General features: G+C 42.6%; 1 protein-coding gene across 1 annotated transcript; it reads right to left on the bottom strand.

The window, feature by feature from the left end:
- Positions 1 to 1,446: 1,446 nt before the first annotated feature.
- Positions 1,447 to 7,094, bottom strand: si:ch73-62b13.1 (uncharacterized protein LOC100002270 homolog). The gene is made up of 3 exons (XM_041038685.1): positions 7,001 to 7,094; positions 3,730 to 3,907; positions 1,447 to 2,804 (listed from the first exon to the last, which is right to left on the bottom strand). Exons 2-3 carry the CDS (start codon positions 3,866 to 3,868, stop codon positions 1,675 to 1,677), a joined length of 1,269 nt encoding a protein of 422 aa, XP_040894619.1. The 5' UTR covers positions 3,869 to 3,907; positions 7,001 to 7,094; the 3' UTR covers positions 1,447 to 1,674.
- Between the last annotated feature and the right edge of the window lie 11,012 nt (positions 7,095 to 18,106).

Here is an 18,106-nt window from a genome sequence, read left to right as displayed (position 1 = left end):
TTGGGCTGCTCTGAGATATCCCCGGTGTCAGCAGCTATAGGGCAGCTACAAGAAGGACAGGGAGGAGTGGGTGTCTAAAAATACATTTTTAAAGGGGACAATTTCACCTCAGATTTAATAGTGCTCACAGAGTAGCATGACCGTTCCACTCAAATTGCATACTTCCCCTCACTGTGGAGTGGCTTTCTTTGGAGGAATAAGTATTAAAGCTCATTGCTCCCAGCAGGCTACAATTGCAGCCTCCATAGGAAGATGCAATGCTCGCATTTGAAAGGCAAGAAAATCACAGTCAATCAGTGGTTCGGCTACAATTCATGCACTGAGCTCTCCCTCAGAAACTACTCTCAGCATTTATCTCAAGAGACCAGCTCTATGTGGAAATAAATGGGCTGGTGTCTGGAGATGGCACGCTTCCTTTCTCTGTTTAGACACAAAGACCAATTTAAAATGGTGGAACTGGCAGAGAACCTGCAGCTGTCTAATCTCTGACTGTACTCCACTGCAGACAGCTGCTACCGCTGAATGATCCTGATATTATTCTTCTGAGGTTCAAAGTCAACTTAAAATGAAACACAGTATGTGCAGCCTGTGTTCTCTTGAGTCAAAAAAAACAAAAAAAAAAAACATCAGTTAGTACAGACACATCACCGGGACTGAAATTTGGCTGTAAAGCAAACTAAATACAGAGGGATTACAAGATAAAAGACAATGAATGTGCACCATTCGCTGTTTTCAGCACTAACACTCATGCACTTATCCACTTTCCTCTCAGGATTAAAGAAATAAAAGAACACATCAAACAAAAAAATGATTGCAAGAAGATTTCAGCAGTGTGGTAGATATGTATTACTTAGGCCCTACATATGAATAAATTATTTAAAAAAGTCTAAAAAATAGAACCAGTATAGCTTCACTGACAAAAAAATGCCCAGACACATCCAGCACATAACATTTGCACACTTGCATCCCAACAGTTAATGAGTATTTACAGTATTTAAGTATTTATAGTAAAGAAAAAAACATTCATATACTCGTGTTCTCAACATCCTCACATAGAAAACAGAGCTGCTATGCAGGAGATTGCACCGGCAAAGATATTCTACCTACGACGAGTGACATTTTAATCCTTTCCCAAAATGCATTAGAGACACTTGGAAGGCAAGCCCTATAATTTCTTCTTCTTTTATTTAACAAGTAAATCCCCTTCACTTCCTGTGTGTCTCACCTTCAAGAACATCACTTTTTGTCTGACTTAAGGTCAGATTTACTCTGAAATGGTACCTGGATTCTTTGATGTGTTTTTTTTTTTTTTCAAACTCGGTAAACACTGAAATTATGAGAAAATTGAATCAAGGGGGAAAAAAATAAATAGCACAGATGATGATCACAGCAGGATTCAGAGTTTTCAATCAAGACATACAGCAGTGTAGACTTTATTCTGGATCAGTAGCTTTTCCACCATCACACACACTCGAGATTTGGCACTTTTAATATCATTAACAAAACCATAAAAAGTGAAAATACAAGTGATATTAAATTACTTTAGGCATTGTTCAAAAATAAGATAAATTACAATCACTTTATCAGCATCATGACCGAGGAAATCAATCAATCAATCAATCAATAAATAAATAAATAAATAACAGTGAGATTTTCTTAACCCTTTAATTAAATCTACCATGGGACTGGTTGAAAGGTCCTGTGTTCCACTAAACTGTGGGACAGGTTTCTGAGCTCGGCTGCAGAGTGAACCTGCTTGTATCCCAGCAGGGCCAGAGTGTCGTTACACAGATTTTGCACAGTCCTCACAATGTCGAAGCCAAGCCGAAGCCTCCAGCTCTCTGCTGTCGCTCTGGAATCTCTGGTGGTGGAGTATCTGTAGTTCCACTCGGACGGTGACGATGCGTTACTGTTGGTGTTCTTTGCGATCCACATCTGCACCCTGTCCTCCATCTCCAGCCCCACAAACCTGTAGATCTCGGTGGCCTTGTCCTTCGGGTTGAATGCCAGGTCCTCATACCGCACCAGCAAGTAGCGTCCCCGCAGCCATGCCGGTCTCTGCAGGCCTGTTTCTGCAGAGGCCACCATGTCCTTACAGGTGCTGGTGATCTGCGACAGGTCCACGTATCGAGGCTGCCGTCCAGTTGCGTTCCATATTTTCCAAGCGCGGAACTGATCCGAAAACGCCATAATGCGAGATGCGAGGATGGCTCTGGGGTCCCTCACCAAGTGGATGATCTTCAGGTCCAGACGTGGATCTTCAGTCAGGGTGCGCAGATCCCCTACCTCAGGGACCCGTACAGTCTTTATGGCTACGTGTCCTCTTGACAGACATGACATAGAAGCTAAAGTAAGGTTCAGGGCCCCACACTTCTTAGGACACCAGGTTTCGTCAGGTGACTCAGAGGCTGCTGCATCCCCTCCTTCCAAGCACACGGGCGGGGAACAGAGGGCATGGCTGGAGCTTCGGCGGAAAAAGGAGCTTGTGACGTGGTCCTGGGGCTCTGGACGGATGTAGTTTTCCATGAAGTGGAGGTCGCAGGTGTATAGATTGAGGAGGAGGTCCCTGTATGCTCCCAGTAGGGCCCGGCGGTCCAGGGTGCGACGCAGCCTGCTGCTGGAGTTAGTGAACGCCTGCTGGACGTGGTAGAGAGGCTCAAACACGTAGAAGATCCCTGGATGCTGATTGAGGAGCTGCCCGGTGAAAGAAGATCCACTGCGTGTGGTGGCAAAGAGTAGGATGTGCTTCCGAGGAGACTCGATGGGCATCCAACTGTCATCGCACAAAGCTCTCCACCTGGAGTCTTGACAGGAGAAAACAAAAAACAGTCATATGCTTTAGATGCTTTACTCATATTGTGTGATACTGACGCCATTTTCATCATGTTTTCTTACAATAAGCTAAACAACAGTTTTAAATAACACGTTGTACAACCTGTTTATGTGTTTCTTTGTTTGAACTTCTGGTGAAAGAAGAGTTATTTCTGCTCATAAAAGTGAAAGTAAGTCAGTTTTTTTTTGTCATGGCTTCAGGAGAAACTAAACTACTGAATCAAGCCAATAAAGCTTAAATAATTTAGAGGGTAAACATGCATGAGTAAGTTGCTTGTGTGCTGGTGGTTATCGAGGGGGTTTATGAAATGGCGGATCTCTAAATATAGTGCAAATAGCTAACGTGTAATTACTGCTGATGAGGAGTTGATTGCAAAGGGGGATGTTGCTTTTGTACACAGGAGCTCGGCAAGCTGCAGCTGTGCTATGAGAGGGGATTAATGGAGATAAATTGGTGGATAATTGTAAAACGAATCACACATATTTCATTTCTCTATCCTCCCCACTTCTTGGGAATTCCCTGTTTTAATGATCTGCTTTCCTTTTTCTTTTGCTTCAGTCACAGTGTCGTATGGCCGCTGGAGTCTTGATGTTGTCTCTTTCTTTGCTGAATCTCTTTGCATGAGGCTTCCCTCAGAACTGCTAAAATATGACTACTATTACCAATATTACTTAACTAATTATCAATCAAATGTTGAGTGTTTCTGTGCATGCCCTCTGCTGGTGGTGAGGAACCGAATTCTGTAACAATAAGAGTGAATTTTTCATTATTTATGTTATTTTTGCATTAAACATGAGCATTTATCCATATACGCCTACAGTTATACACACTTCACGCTCTCTTGTTGCGAGGCAGTACAGTATGTGGGACAATCTGGATTGGATGTCGAAGCCTACCTCTATGATGCCTGGTCTGGCAGCGGTAGACTCCCTGACAGGGTCCAGACAGCGAGTCCCTCAGGGTGCGGATGGCCGTGTACTGGACCCCCAGAGAGGCACACACCAGCAGCAGCACTGTCTTCCAGGAGCACTCCATCCCGCTCCCCTCCACCCTCTGGCTCCTACATCCTTCACGCTGATGCCACCAGGAAGGCACAGAGACAAACACACAATGAGATTTCATTTTCATTTTTTTCCCCGTCTGTTTCACACAAGTGCAGCTTCCACTCATTTACGCCAGCAGCCCAGTACTGATGCCCGATGAGAAGCTCCTACTGGAGCAGCTGGGATTCTTGCTCGAGGGGTGCTTCAGCTGCAGAAAGTAAAGTATGTGTCATTAACTTTTCTCATCCAGGCCCAGAACCTTTGACCTTTGATTTGTGTAGCGGCATTTTCTAGTGACATAAAACAGTAATTTGTGGGATTAAAAAAAGGTGGAAAGATTGATACCACCCTCATGTCTGTACAATAAATGTGAAGCTACAGCCAACAGCCAGTTAGCTTAACTTAGCTTAAAGGCTAAAAATAAGAGGCTGTGTCCAAAGGTGATGAAAGGGGGTGTACGGATTAAACAAACAAGGTGTAACAGGTTAATTAATGAGCTTTAGAGGTGACAGAGTCAGGCTATCTGTTTTCTCCCTGCTTGTGCTGTGATAAGCTAAGCGGGTGCTGATTATAATAGAGTATTTCTAAGAGTATTTGCCAAAATGTCAGACTATTCCTTAAACACAGACACTGTTTCATAAAAATACAGACTCCAGAAAAGGTTACTCTCATCACAAACAGACAACACCTTTTAACATTTCTCACGTAAGTAGCTTAAACGCTTTAAATAAACAGTTTGGGATTTGTTTCGTAAAGGATGCACAGATTTGTTCTGCAGAAAAACACAACTCAGAGGTCAGACCTTTAATGGAAAATGGCAGCAGTAATGTCCCTATCTACAATAGCTACACTATTCAGGACCAACATCCTCACATAGAAAACAGAGACGTTTACTCTATGGGTGAGGGGGAAAGAAAGCAAACTGACATCATGAGCCATTCTGTTTGAATGTGGCTAAAAACAGCAATCGCAGAATGAACTCATCAGGGGAAAGAAAACTTTGTTTCTTAGACTGGTAGTTGCAGACAGGATGAGAAAAACGGGGACACTGTACCATTTGTATCGTGCTTCACAACAACTTTAAAGCTGCTTGATCTGTTCGTATGTTTGTTGAAGGGCAGGAGAGACAGAGGAAAAGCCAGAGAAATATAAGCATGAATGACTGCAGATAATAAGAAACTTTGACCAAGCTTCTTATTCTTAAAAGAAAGAAAAAAATCTGTCAATTTGACAGTGCTGCCATCCATACCCAACATGCACTGCACAGCTGGCTGACCAAGGCACATCATATGATTCTTCAGCGACAGGTTTTGTTTTCCTTTCCAGTCATGATCAGGGCTCAGAGCTCCTCTGCTACACACCCTGCTGCCCTCTGGAGAATGAAGACAGATGCTTCAATGGATTAACGCAATTTGATTTGCAAGTCCTCCTTTCTCCCTGGCTCATAAGTCCTCCCGCACCGGGACTCACACCAGGAATAATAGACACTCTGTCAACAGCTGGAAGGGGACTGCGGGCTTCAGATGGTCTCAGCTTTTGGATCCCTCACACAATAACAGTGCTTACGGGGGATAAAAGCCTCAGGGACAGGATAAAGCAAAGCTTACACTATATGGTGCATGCACCTCTGGCAGGTTTGAGTTGTAAATTCAGCGAGCGCAGGCGTTGCCGTTGCTAAGATAACATAGCTAGCAGCAAAAGTGCTGGAGACAATGACATCTGTGTACAGCGCGGGAAAGGCAGTTGCCTCTGTGGAAAATAAAGGCAACAAATGCAGTCAGGAGTTAGTGATGAGAATGGGACTGAGGGGTTTGGGATGCAAGTGATTGAGGGATGTGACAGTGCCAAAGATTTTTCTATTAAGGCACCTCGGTGTGTTCACAGATCCTCTGAGTGAAGCTGTTTATTGGCAAAGCCTGATGATCAATCCTGGAAAACACAGCGAGCTGAGCAACAGTAGCAGCACCAGGAGCAGTTTCAAGTCTCTAGTTAGTCTTCTTTGCTCTGTTCCACATCTCTCTCATCTCCCTACCCATCTTTTCACTTCTCTCTCTCTCTCTCTAAACTAACACACACACACACACACACACACACACACACACACAAAGAGCCACAGGCTGAGAGCAGAGATGAGCGCTGCAGCGCGCAGAGGAGCTGCATCTGACCCCGGGCTACAGAGGATCTCCTGTGATAGGAGAGAAGATGAATCTTGTCCTACATGATTCTTCCAGCACACACACACACACACACACACACACACACACACACACACACACACACACACACACACACTCACAGAGAGAGAGAGAGAGAGAGAGAGAGAGAGAGAGAGAGAGAGAGAGAGAGAGAGAGACGGAGTAAAGACGCTGAGAGGAGAGGAAAGAAAAATGAAGAGAGAGAGAGAGAGAGAGAGAGACGGAGTAAAGACGCTGAGAGGAGAGGAAAGAAAAATGAAGAGAAAGGTCAACGCTTCATCCCATCTTGTCCGTTGGAGAATATATTTCCTTTATAGGATGGTGACTGTTCTCACTATGTGGTTTATTCACACACTCACACACACACACACAGAGTAAGCAGTGAGGGTTGTTTAAGTGTAAAATTAAAGATTAATGAACTGAGTAAATAATACAAAGTTTAGCGATGATGAAGTGAAGGTATCGACGAACATAATGCAGACGGATCAGAGTTAAAACTGCTGAAACTTCTCCGCTTGTTACAGTAATTAACGGCATCTGAAAACATTGATACTAAAGTGGCAGCGATTGGATACTATTATAAACTCCATCCAAAACCCTTCCCCTGTGCTTAACATTTGATAAACAACTGTTGTATGCTTAAATTAAATGTTAAAAATAAACAGACACCACCACAAAACTGAGTCTACGTGGAGGTAAAGTAGGATCAATAAAAAAAACCTCACCGCTGATACACTTTAAGTCGCCGTATTAGAGAAATTGGCATGTTTTCTGATTTTTCTTTTTTTTTTTTTTGTCTCCTCATATCCTCACTATAATCCACGCGATGTCACGTCTTTTTTGTTAGATAACAGTTCGGCTGCGGCTCGCTGCGCGTAGAATACATGACAGATGCATTTTTAAAATTAAAATTAAAATTAAAATCTTACCAGCAACCCACTCGATCAGATAGGATCTCTCCGGCCGGTCCAGTCCTCTTCCCTGCATTTGTAAAAGTGTGTGTGTGTATGTGAAAGACAGAGAGAGAGGGGGGAGAGAGAGAGAGAGAGAGAGAGAGAGAGAGAGAGAGAGGCGGAGGGCTCGAGCGCTGCCGCCGGTGTCCAGAGCCGAGGTGGATTCAGAGCTGGAGATGCGCCATGGATGGAGAGCGGCGAGAGGCTGAGTGAGGAGGCATGTCTCACCCCCCCTGAGACCACACAGGCAACTGGAGCTCGAGATTGGACGTAAGATTGCCTTTGCCTTACGCTTTGATGCCGCGGGGTACGTTTCATTACGCCTTAGAGATGCATGGGATCTTAACAGGCAGTAAATAGACTAGAACCTGCTTTTGATCCTGGTTGTTCTGTTTTCTAGAACGGAAATTTCCCATACTTCAAGCAGGCAGGTTTCATCAGCTTCAGCCAGGCGTCAACAATCACCTCAGCATCCCACCGTGACCATCAGTGTCAGTCCCCCTCCTCTGTCACTGTCTCTGCAGGGATTCTCACTATACCTTCTGCTGGAGCACTGCACACACACATACACACACACTTGTCCCATGAGATGATAGTGACACGATGACCTCTATTTTTCCTCATTCCAGTGAGGATGACTGCTATCATCAGATCTACCCCCCACCCCCCATCCCTTCCCATGCTTACTCTGCTGCTGACTCCCCTGGTGTGGAGGGATGGGTGCCATATCATTGTCCCTTGGGGGGTTACCGTGGGGTCAGATTTGGCCAGTGACAGCTCCATTACTCCGGGGAATGGGGGCTGATTCTGTTTGCGGTCTTTCAGATTTATCTCCCGCTGCGGCAGAGTCACTCCGGCTAAAGTATGCCTTTACTGAGATTCACAGAGACATTGGTGAAATAATGTGGCTGCCGCATCTCACTTGTGTAATTCCTGCTGTTGGAAGAGTTGCCACAGCATCAGAAGCCTCATACCTTCTATCAGTGTCGGATTAGTTGTTTAAACTTTTCTGTCCCTTATCTAAAATGTGTTTATACCTTTCAGGCAGTACAACTGAATACACCAAATCAAAGGCAGGCAGAATTTATCTCAGAAATGGAAACCGGAGGGGCTGGAAGTCTACCTACACAGACACAGAACAAGTTTTTTCTAGTGATACGGGGCTGAGGCACTTCACAAGCCAAAGGTTTTACCCCACAAAGGACGACCAGGTGCCAAGAACGCCTAGTGAGCTTTACAAGAGTGTCCTGTCCTCCACGCCTCTCTGTGCTGATCCCTGGCTCTGTCCGCCTACAGCATCGATTCCCCGGCTCCGAGGAGCCGAACGCCCCCACAGCTTCTTGGTGAGATTTGAAACAGTCAATAAGAAAAAGTTGAATTTTCTGTGAGCGGAAACTGAATCCTCCACGGGGCCTCCCTGTTTAGCTATACCCACACTTGTTCCACACCACACACAAACGCAAAGAGCACAAAATCAAATGTGCATTAGAGATTCAGAGCGCCTTTCATTTTTCTTTTTCCAGAAACATCAGGCTCTTAACAAATGCCTCCCCAATCTGCACACTTTCTTCCTCATATCTCTATGATCCACCTGATATCTGATCTTTAACATGACAGCAGTCTTTCATCATAAAGTGGATGGAAATGTTCCGCCGAAATCTCTCCACTGTTTGAGATAACCTTGTGTCCTTTAGCTCACTGACTGCCTTTCTGTAGCTGGGCTTGCATGGCACATTAAACATTCTTTTAAAAAGACACAATCCTTCAGTCAGATTATCTGTCTGTCAGGTTGTCACAAGGGAAAGCAGGTCTCACAAAAGTTATCTAAGGGAGGAATTTTGCCTGTGGATCAAATCTAGTGTTTCTATACACTACTGGAGTAAGGAAAGAAAAAAAAAAAAACAGTCCCTTTATTCAGTCCTACCTCGCTATAAGCGCAATAAGCAGGTGAAAAGAAATCTAATTTCACCCACTGGTATGCCAGCAGAGACATCTAAATTTAATTCACCAAACAACCACACAGGGCACACCAGCACACTTTCTCGGTTTCTCACTGGCATTGTCCTGGCAACATCTAAGAACTTCTCCAAAGTTATTGCCACTGGTACAGTAATAGCACCATGTAGGCGCACAATTATATCATCTAAAGAAATAGTTTGACAGTTCGGGAACTATGCTTATTTGCTTTCTTGCTGAGAGTTAGATGAAAAGATTGATATCACTCTCATGTCTGTCAATTGTTTAAAACTCGAGGCAGGAAACCATTAGCTTAGCTTAGCAATAAGACTGGAAGCAGGTGGAAACAGCTAGCCCGGCTCTGACACAAGGATCTACAGGTGTGTTCAGACAGAGAGCAAAGTGAATTTTGCCTTGTGAATTTGACTGCTGGACCATGCGTACAGTCTGTGTTCATTCATCCCAAACAACAAAAGCACCAACTGTACAGACGTTAGCTGCAAGTTAGCTAGTGACAATAGTGTGTGTGATTGTATTCAGCTCAGCCTCAGCATTCACCTGAACTCTGGCTCTTTCTGTAAAAACATAGTTTAATGTTTTATTGGGAGGGGGGTTATGTTCTGGACTGTTTCCTGGGTAGATCACGTAATCGCTTATAACCACCTAGGAACAATTTTTATGTGCTGATTTTTGTACAGGTTAAAAACAAGGGGGAGTTGTAGGTTTCAGCAGTGAGGATCACTTCCGCGTTCAAAAAGCTGACAGCCCCATAGACAGGCACTGGCAGTTAGCTCTTTGCTAAAGCATCGGCTGAGCTAGGCGGCTACATCCAGAGGCCTCCGGCTACCTCCAGCGGCTGCAGTGTCCGTGTTTGTTTGCCAATGTTGGGATAGGTTTTTTGTGACATATAGGGCTTGTTGTAGTGTAGACTGTACTGACCGACGATGGAGTCTGTGTTGCAGTTTTTTCGGTAAGTAAATTTCTCACCATTTTACCTGGATGTTTGCACTAATTAGCGTGTATTAGCATATTTTGCCGTTGGCTTATGACTTAATTGCCGATTTATGGCCACTGTTGATACAGATAGTGGACCTGAGCAGCTGTTAAAAACGCTGTTGCGGTGTTCCGTACTCTCAGAGTCCGTTTATTGTGGAAATACTTGGCTACAATTTTATTTCGTCTAATTTTTCTGTTTAAAAAGTCCGACATTGCATGGACATAGCTCTGTCAGTAAGCGGCTGCTGTTGTTTGCGTGCTGCTGTAACTGTAAGTGGATAGTGCGTGGAGGCAGCGGTGAAAGCCGGTAAATATTAAATATTAAACATGTTAATATATTATCATTATTATTATTATTATTTTTATTGTTATCATCAATAATAAAGACAGTAATAATAATGTTTTAACGTTTTAATATATTTTATTAATATGAAATAATAATGATTGTTTCACAGTTAAATAACAGGCTAGAAATAAATTTCCCCCGCAACTCCACCAAACCCTGCAGCTCCACCTAAAACCTCTCTATCTGAAACAGTCATGTTTAAAACACAGCAGCAACATTATGATCTCTGTTGTATGCTGTGTGTCGCGGTCGTACAGGGTCGAGGGTCTGACTCGGGGACTGTCGTGTGGTGTGTGTAGCTGCCGCTTAGCTTGTTAGCCTAGCTGATTAGCTGACTAGCCTTAGGCTAGCTCGGTTGCTCCGAGTTAAGTTACCCGTAGAGTAACCGCCTCTTCGCCAAAGATGGTGCAGCTCAAACGCCCATGGTTTGGTCACAAAACCGACTCCCCGAAACCAATGGGTGACGTCACTGGTGCTACGTCCATGTTTTATACAGTCTATGGTTAAAAAAGAAACAAGATGTGATTTTTTTTAACCTTTTGACAGAGCTAGGTGAGTTGTTTCAACCTGGTTTCAACTCTTTATGCTAAACTAAGCTAATGGCTGTTGGTGGTAGCATTACATTTAACCACTCACAATGAGAGTGGTCATCAGTCCTATTTCATTTAATAATGTAATGAATGGTGTAATGAAAAAAAAATTAAAATATATTCTGAGTGGGATCATTTTTATGTAATTTCTGCTCTCATTTTCACACTAAGAAGGCCCATGCAAGAAATCATTTTTTTCCCCCAATAGGCATGGAGGGTTCTTTTTTTTTTGCCTTAATATTTCTTCACTGTTAATGGGAGGTCATGGCTGAATTCAACAATGCTGACCCCAATCAGACTTAGTGTCTGAGTCGGTTTGATTGCTTGTTATCCTGAATCTCACAGAACTCTTGACCCAGCTGGCCTCAGTTGTCTCTCTGCTGTCCTGTTCAGTGAGCCATTTAGGGGGACGAGGATCATCTGGCATAAAGTTTTTCTCACCCATCGACAAATCCCTATCACAGGCTGTTTTACTCCAAATTAAAGAAGGAGCGGACCGTCCTTATAAACCAAAGCTTTCAGCTAACATTTACCCAGCCGTGGTGTTCCCACCCCGCTTGCCAATTTCACAAGGCCTCATTTATTAAATTTTGTTGGGACGGTTTGCGAGTCGAGGTGCTTCACTGCTGGCAGGGTGAGAGAAATCCGTTGAGTGACACACAGGATGATGAGAGGAAGGAAGAATGTGGGACATGAGGGATGAGAGAGACAGAGAGGGAGATTACAGCGGAAAGGAGGAGCAGGAAGGGGAACGAGAAAGTTTACACACGCCATCTGTGCATCGTAGGTGTGGCTGTGCTGGCTCACGTTCACGATGCACGCCTGTGTGATTGTTTTTGAACGAGGGATCTCTTGAATATAGATGGTCTCATTTTCACTCTCCCCTGTCTACTGAGAGCCCCCCCCCACTCTTTTTTTATTTCAGCTTTAATCTAACAGTATCTGCACATGAGTGAACAAGTCAGCTCTGCTGTTATGTTTTTGAACTCTGCTGTGCGCCAAAAAAAAAAAAAAAAAGCTTCTGAGCAAAGACTTGTAATTATCTGCTGTATACATGCGGGTAGCTCAGCGCCATTCAGTGAAATTAAAACTTTGTCCTGGCTTTAAAGTTTCCTCCTAGCACCCATCAAGACTTTCACAAACGAGTCTTTTGCTTCTTACGTACCAGAAGAGCTAATTACATGACTAAGAATTTTCCAGTCCAACCGGTTGATAGCTCTTTTTGCTCTTCTTAACACCAATACACTAAAAGGTAAATAAACTATTTTCTGCTTGTAAACGTCACAAAATAGGCACAATTACTCCAGAGGATAAAAAAAAAAACAAAGCAAAAAAACAGAATGAATACTTGTGATGCACCCTCTGCCCCTCTAACAGTTTCATCACACATGAGAGTTGAAGTTTTACAATTTGACAGAGAGCAAGTGTCACAGCTTCCCAGCCTCACGCCCACTAGATTCTAGGTTATAGACTTCAAATCAAATCTGTTGAAAGCCTGTGAGACTTCCAGGGGGAAGTCAGTTTTATTGAGAGCGTTTGATTGGTCCTGGTCTCGCTTGGATTGCCCCTCTGAAAATAACAGACATAAATTCCTTCGTGGCTGCGATCCAACCAGACACCTCCACACGTCTGGGTAGCGAGCAGACCACTATTAGGAAAGAAAAGCCCCAAGTGGCTCATCTCCCTCCTGTCTCTAACACTTTTTTTTTTGTTGTTGTTGTTTTTGGACCCAAAGGCCTCCCTTTTTTTCTCCCAGCACTTTCGCTGTAAAACCAGCCCATCAGCACAGCTCTCTGGTGCATAATTGGTGCCATTAGCACGACGCATTGCACACTCTCAGACACTGTGGCTAGACAGCAGCAATAGCAAGGTACCCTGCTCTCTCTCACTTTCTATCTATCTTGCTCTTTATCCCACCAACTGTTTCACACTCACAGGGCTCACAGCCATCACATTTGTGGGAGTAATGGGCCTGGCAAATTACAGCAGATCGGGCCTCAGCAGGCTCAGCCGTGCAGCCGCCAGGGAGCACCCAGCAGACGTGCTGATTCTACAGAACATGGCCTCTTGATCGGACGGAAAGAGATGTCCTGGTAAGGAAGGAGGGGAGGGGGAGGGATCCAAGGAGGGATCACGTTAACATCCAACATTTGTGATTTTGATTGTTGCATTAGAGAGAGAAATGGACCTTTGTGTGTGCATCTGTGTATGTGTGTGAGAGACAGAGACAACTTTAGATAATCTTCAAATTGGGAGTCTGGTCACACGTCTCGGTGTGTGTTGCAGGAGTTGTACAAGCCCAAGTGAGCACAAGAGACTCTGAGTAACAACTTGTCTAAACACAATTTCCTGGCTGATTTCAATGATTATTTTTCTAACTTTAGTTCTGCTTTGTCGCCGCGATGGCTCACAGTTTGCTTAAACTCGAACACACATGTAGCACAGACAGAGATAGACGTGCACTCGCAGCTCAAACACGCCCTCCCACACACACAGATGGTCTGAGAGATGCCTCGACAATTAAGCTGATCCATTTAAAGTCGCTCACTGTAACAAGCCGAAGGAAGCATGCTGCTGGATCTTGCTGTTCTCTGAGGCGTACTGATTCCTCGCCGCTGTGTCGGGCCTCCCGGGGCCTCTCTGTGTGACCGAGCCCTTTCTTAATTACACCTGAGAGCGCCGAACAGCTGCTCCTCTTCCACATCTGTGTCTCCATCAGTCAAGCCCATGAAGGAGGGGCGTATATAAAGCAAATATGCAAATGTGGAAGACGTTCTTTCCCTCCCCCTTCCTTTCTTCTTTTTCTCTCATCTGATTTGTCTATTCTTCATGAGTGGAAACAAATAACTGTGAAGTCCCTGATTTTGTATCAAGTTTTCACCCACACTATGATATTAAATCTGACTGCTTTTTCTCTCCCAACGGACGTTGCACACCTCACGCTGAGAGTGTTTGCGATCGTGAAAGTCAAAATAAAGTTATTTCTGAAAGCAAGGCATGACCTTGTGGGCTCTAATTCATAGCTATCATAGTTAATTCATAGCTCAACTCTCCAAATATGACGCTTTTCATAAAATTGGTTCGATTTTTAGCTCATGTATTTTTAACACTTTGGATGTATTTTTAATAGAAGTGCTTCATCTCAGGGCTGTAAAACTGTGGGTTGGGAGACAATGTTACCACAGAGCACAGAGAGGGAAAAGGCAAGGTTTCTAAAGGACTTCAACCATGTATTCATTTGTATCTACTTTAAAGAAATAATACCAAAAAATAACAAAACAGATAATATCATCACGAGGTAAACACTTGGTTTATCTTTCAGCAAGTCCTCGTGTTCACAGCAGCTGCAGTGTCAGATATTGGCCCAACATCAAATTAAGAACAAAGATGGAATAAGATTTAGTATTTCATATATACCAGCTGAGCAAATATTTCCTAACAGAAACCATATTTCTTCCTTGGATGTTCTGGCACTGTTGTGGAACATAAATATTTATCAGGGCTCCAAAAGGTTAAGTGTGTGGGAGTAGTAGAATCTGGCAGCTGAAAATATTGCTGAAACACAACATTTCCACATTGTTTTGCAAGATGGAAAGTTTAAAGCTTTAAGAATGCACCAGTGCTACCTTGGCCTTTGCATCACCAAACACCACTAAAAAGGATTTCTGTGTTTTGTTTTGTTTTTTCCTTGTTTTTTTTTTTGTGCAATGTGTGAAAAATGTTAAAATGATAAATATAAAGCAGATGTATTTACAACAGATCTGCTACACGGGACAGAGTTCTTGGACAAAATAGTGTAAATTAGAGTGCACTGAGGCTGCTCAAGGTGGCACAGTTTCACCACATTTAAAGCTATTTCATGCCAGTTTGAGAGGTAGTGATGTGATTTTCTCAACTGCACAGAGCAGTTTAGTGATGTTACAGCTCAGAGGGCAAAATCTGAAGGTACAGAAAATCATTATTTAGTAAATATATATAAACGATTGGAGAAAAAAAGCTCAAGTTCTCTCATTAATATTGCAGCTTGTTGGTGCTAATGTGGTTGCATTTTGGGTATGCGAGAGTGTACAGGAATGTGTTTCGACAACCTCTGCATGACAAAAGTAATGTAGCACCATAGAAGCGCCATTAGAAGCAATGCGGGTTGTGGTCTTTTGCCCAATTTTAGAGGAATAGTTTGACATTTTGGGACATGCATTTATTGAGTTTCATGCCAGGATTTAGACGAGAAGATTGAAACCATTCTCATGTAAATGAGGCAAATATGAAGCTACATCCAAGGCTGGCAAGACTGGAAACATGACCCCTCTGAAAAACAACCTTTTAACACTTTGATTCTTGTACAGATCAAACAAAAGAGACACAAGGTGTTAATTAGCCTTAATTAGTTTTAGCTGTGCTGGAAGGTGGACTTTGTTACCTGTGGACAGAGCCAGGTTTTTCTGCTAAGCTCAGCTAACTCTCAGCAATAAAGCAAAGTAGCACAAGTGTACTATTCCTTAATGCTTTTGATTATTTGCTGAGGCTATGAAACGTACAACTTCCAAATTGGATCATTGTGTTATTTCCTAATTTTTACACATCCAGACATATAATGTCACCTTTCAGGTAGTGAAACAACTAGTACTGAATTTTCTAAACCTTTCCTGTTTACGACACAGGCAAGATTCATCATTCAAGGTTTAATGAATAAAAACCTTAAGTATATAAAATTTAAAATATTATATACTGGTATATAACTGTAAACCCGATTTACTGATCAGTTTAACAACCCACAGCTATGCAGATTCAAAAGCCAGGAAATGTTTTAGTAACTAGAGCTAGATTTTTAAAAAAAACTTTTCTTATGTTTTCATTGACAAGCTTCCAAACTTACATGATATATATACGTAGAACAGGTTTTACCCAGTGGGAGAATAGTGTGCGCAGGACACAGTGACTCATACATCATTGATGTTTGTTGTGAAATGTGGTCAGGTAGTGAAGCATGAGAGGAGAGTAGGAGCCTTTCCTGGCCCTGGTGTTAAAGGACAAACTGAAGGAGAGAAGACGTGTTTCAATGGCTTTGCTGTGGAGGTGCCTGAGGTTTGCTTTCAGCAGCTAAACAACTTTCAAGCTGTTGGATAACTGAACACATTATTGATCAAATGGATAATGGTGGTCTGGTCAGAGTGCAAGAATGAGAAAAGAAAACATGTCTTCTCTGTTGACAGTACTTCTGGCTGCACAAATCACAATCACATTAGGCGACCATGAACCATTTTCCAGATCCTGGTTTGAAAATATTTTTTTCAAATTCATGTGCTCTTGTTACAAAAGACATTTGACACACCTCAGTTTCCTGAGCATGATGCCACAACACCCCGACACTGTGGCAGCTGCTCATATTTTGTTCAAACACAAACTGCATAGTTCTCTGTGTATTATCACGTATAATAAAATGCACAATTGAATCAATAGGAACACAGTCAGCTAGTCAATAAAGCATATAATCACTTTATATACTGTTTCTCATTTTGTGTTTTGCAAACATAAACTGCAAAATTGGATCAATAGTGATGTTCACTCTCCAGCAGCATGCTGCTTAACTTGCTCAGTACTCAGGACCCACAGCAGATATTGATTCAGCATTGCAGTTCGTGTGTGCAGCTTTTGATGAGATAGCCTAAGGTATATTTTGATCAAAGATTGGAGAACTTGAGCAAAGAAATGTAAGATACTTCAACATGTGCATTTGTCAAGCGCACTGTTTGTTTGCTCAGCTTGTTTTACTCAGCCTTCTGGAAACATCGAAGTCATGGTGACAGCTTGGGTTTGTTCATTTGATTTTCTTCATTCTCTTTGGTTTTTATTATGTTGAAAAAAAATATATATTTAGCAAAAGGCCTGGTGGTGGTCAAATTGACACAATTTGTAGCTCCTCTACAAATTGAGTCAATTTCGCATTAAAGTCTGTCATCATCCCTCCAATAAAACCTCAAGTTTCTTCTTCAAAGCTGCACTAGTCCATATTTTTAAATTAACAGTGGATCAAATGACTGTGTGTAATGTGAACGTTTTTGCTCACAGTGACATTTCCACAAATAATTAGCATCATCTCTGTTGTTCCTCTCAGCCCTAAGATATTTTAGCACCTTTAAATTTGATTGTTTTGTTTTTTACGGCCCACAGCTAAAATCCTACTGTACGCTACCTACCCCTCAACAAATAAAGATAAACAGAGCGAGATAAACAAAGTTAGCAAATAGCTGGTGAGGATAGTGGAACATTTAGCATCTAAAGAGCTAGATATTTCTGATGGTGGTGACCGAAAAAAAAGTAAATGTTGGACTTATGTTCATCTGGTGGACAGAAATATGATTCCAAATGAACATTAATGTAGGTCCATGTCTCCTGAAAACAACAAATCTCAACATTAATTAAAAAAAAAAAAGTGTTATATAAGTGTTATACTGCAGTTATATTCATTACCTTAATGTGCTGTATAGTAATTATGTCAGTGTCACAGTGAAATGACTGTGGTTTGGATTCCTTTGACCGTGGAGCTTCGGGTGCTTTCTGTCCGTTGAGCTCTGCCTTGTTGGCTCCAAACAGTCTGTTGACAGGAGAGCAGCCTGACTGGTTTTTAGTCATCACTGAATGTCACACCACAGCCATACCACATTTTCAGGCCATCAGATAAATTAACTTTCACGTGGTTTGTGAATTGAGGTACACAGCATCTTAAAACGGAAGAAAAACTTTGTGGCAGGGTAGAAACAGAAGATGTGGAAATTTTCAGTCACAAGACAAACTGGAATTTTTAAGGAAGAAATTGCATTTTATCCAATTCCTCTCTAAAAACGTAAAAGGCAGCATTAGTCACTCACTGACACGGAAGAGATAAAGGAGAGAAAGTGAAAGTATAAATACAACCATTTCAACACCCACAGAAAACATTTGGGTAAGGACCTGCATTACGTACACATTTCACAACACAGTTAATGTAGTTGGATACAAAATGCTCTGGAGCTGTTTTACAAACTCTCTTCAGCACCATGTTCATCATTAGTTAATCTCTTGACACAACTAGGATCCTCATCCATTTTTAGGTCCTTGTTCGTATTTTGTCCAGAACGAGAAGCTGCCTTTTTTTTCTTTATTACAATCACTGCAACAATCCCTCCAACCACGGCCACCCCCACCAGTCCTACC

This window comes from Toxotes jaculatrix, chromosome 5 (assembly GCF_017976425.1).
Source record: "Toxotes jaculatrix isolate fToxJac2 chromosome 5, fToxJac2.pri, whole genome shotgun sequence".
NCBI classification, from domain to species: Eukaryota; Metazoa; Chordata; class Actinopteri; family Toxotidae; genus Toxotes; species Toxotes jaculatrix.
The sequence above is the reverse complement of the archived record's forward strand: the minus strand, read 5'-3'. Positions and strand labels throughout refer to the sequence as shown.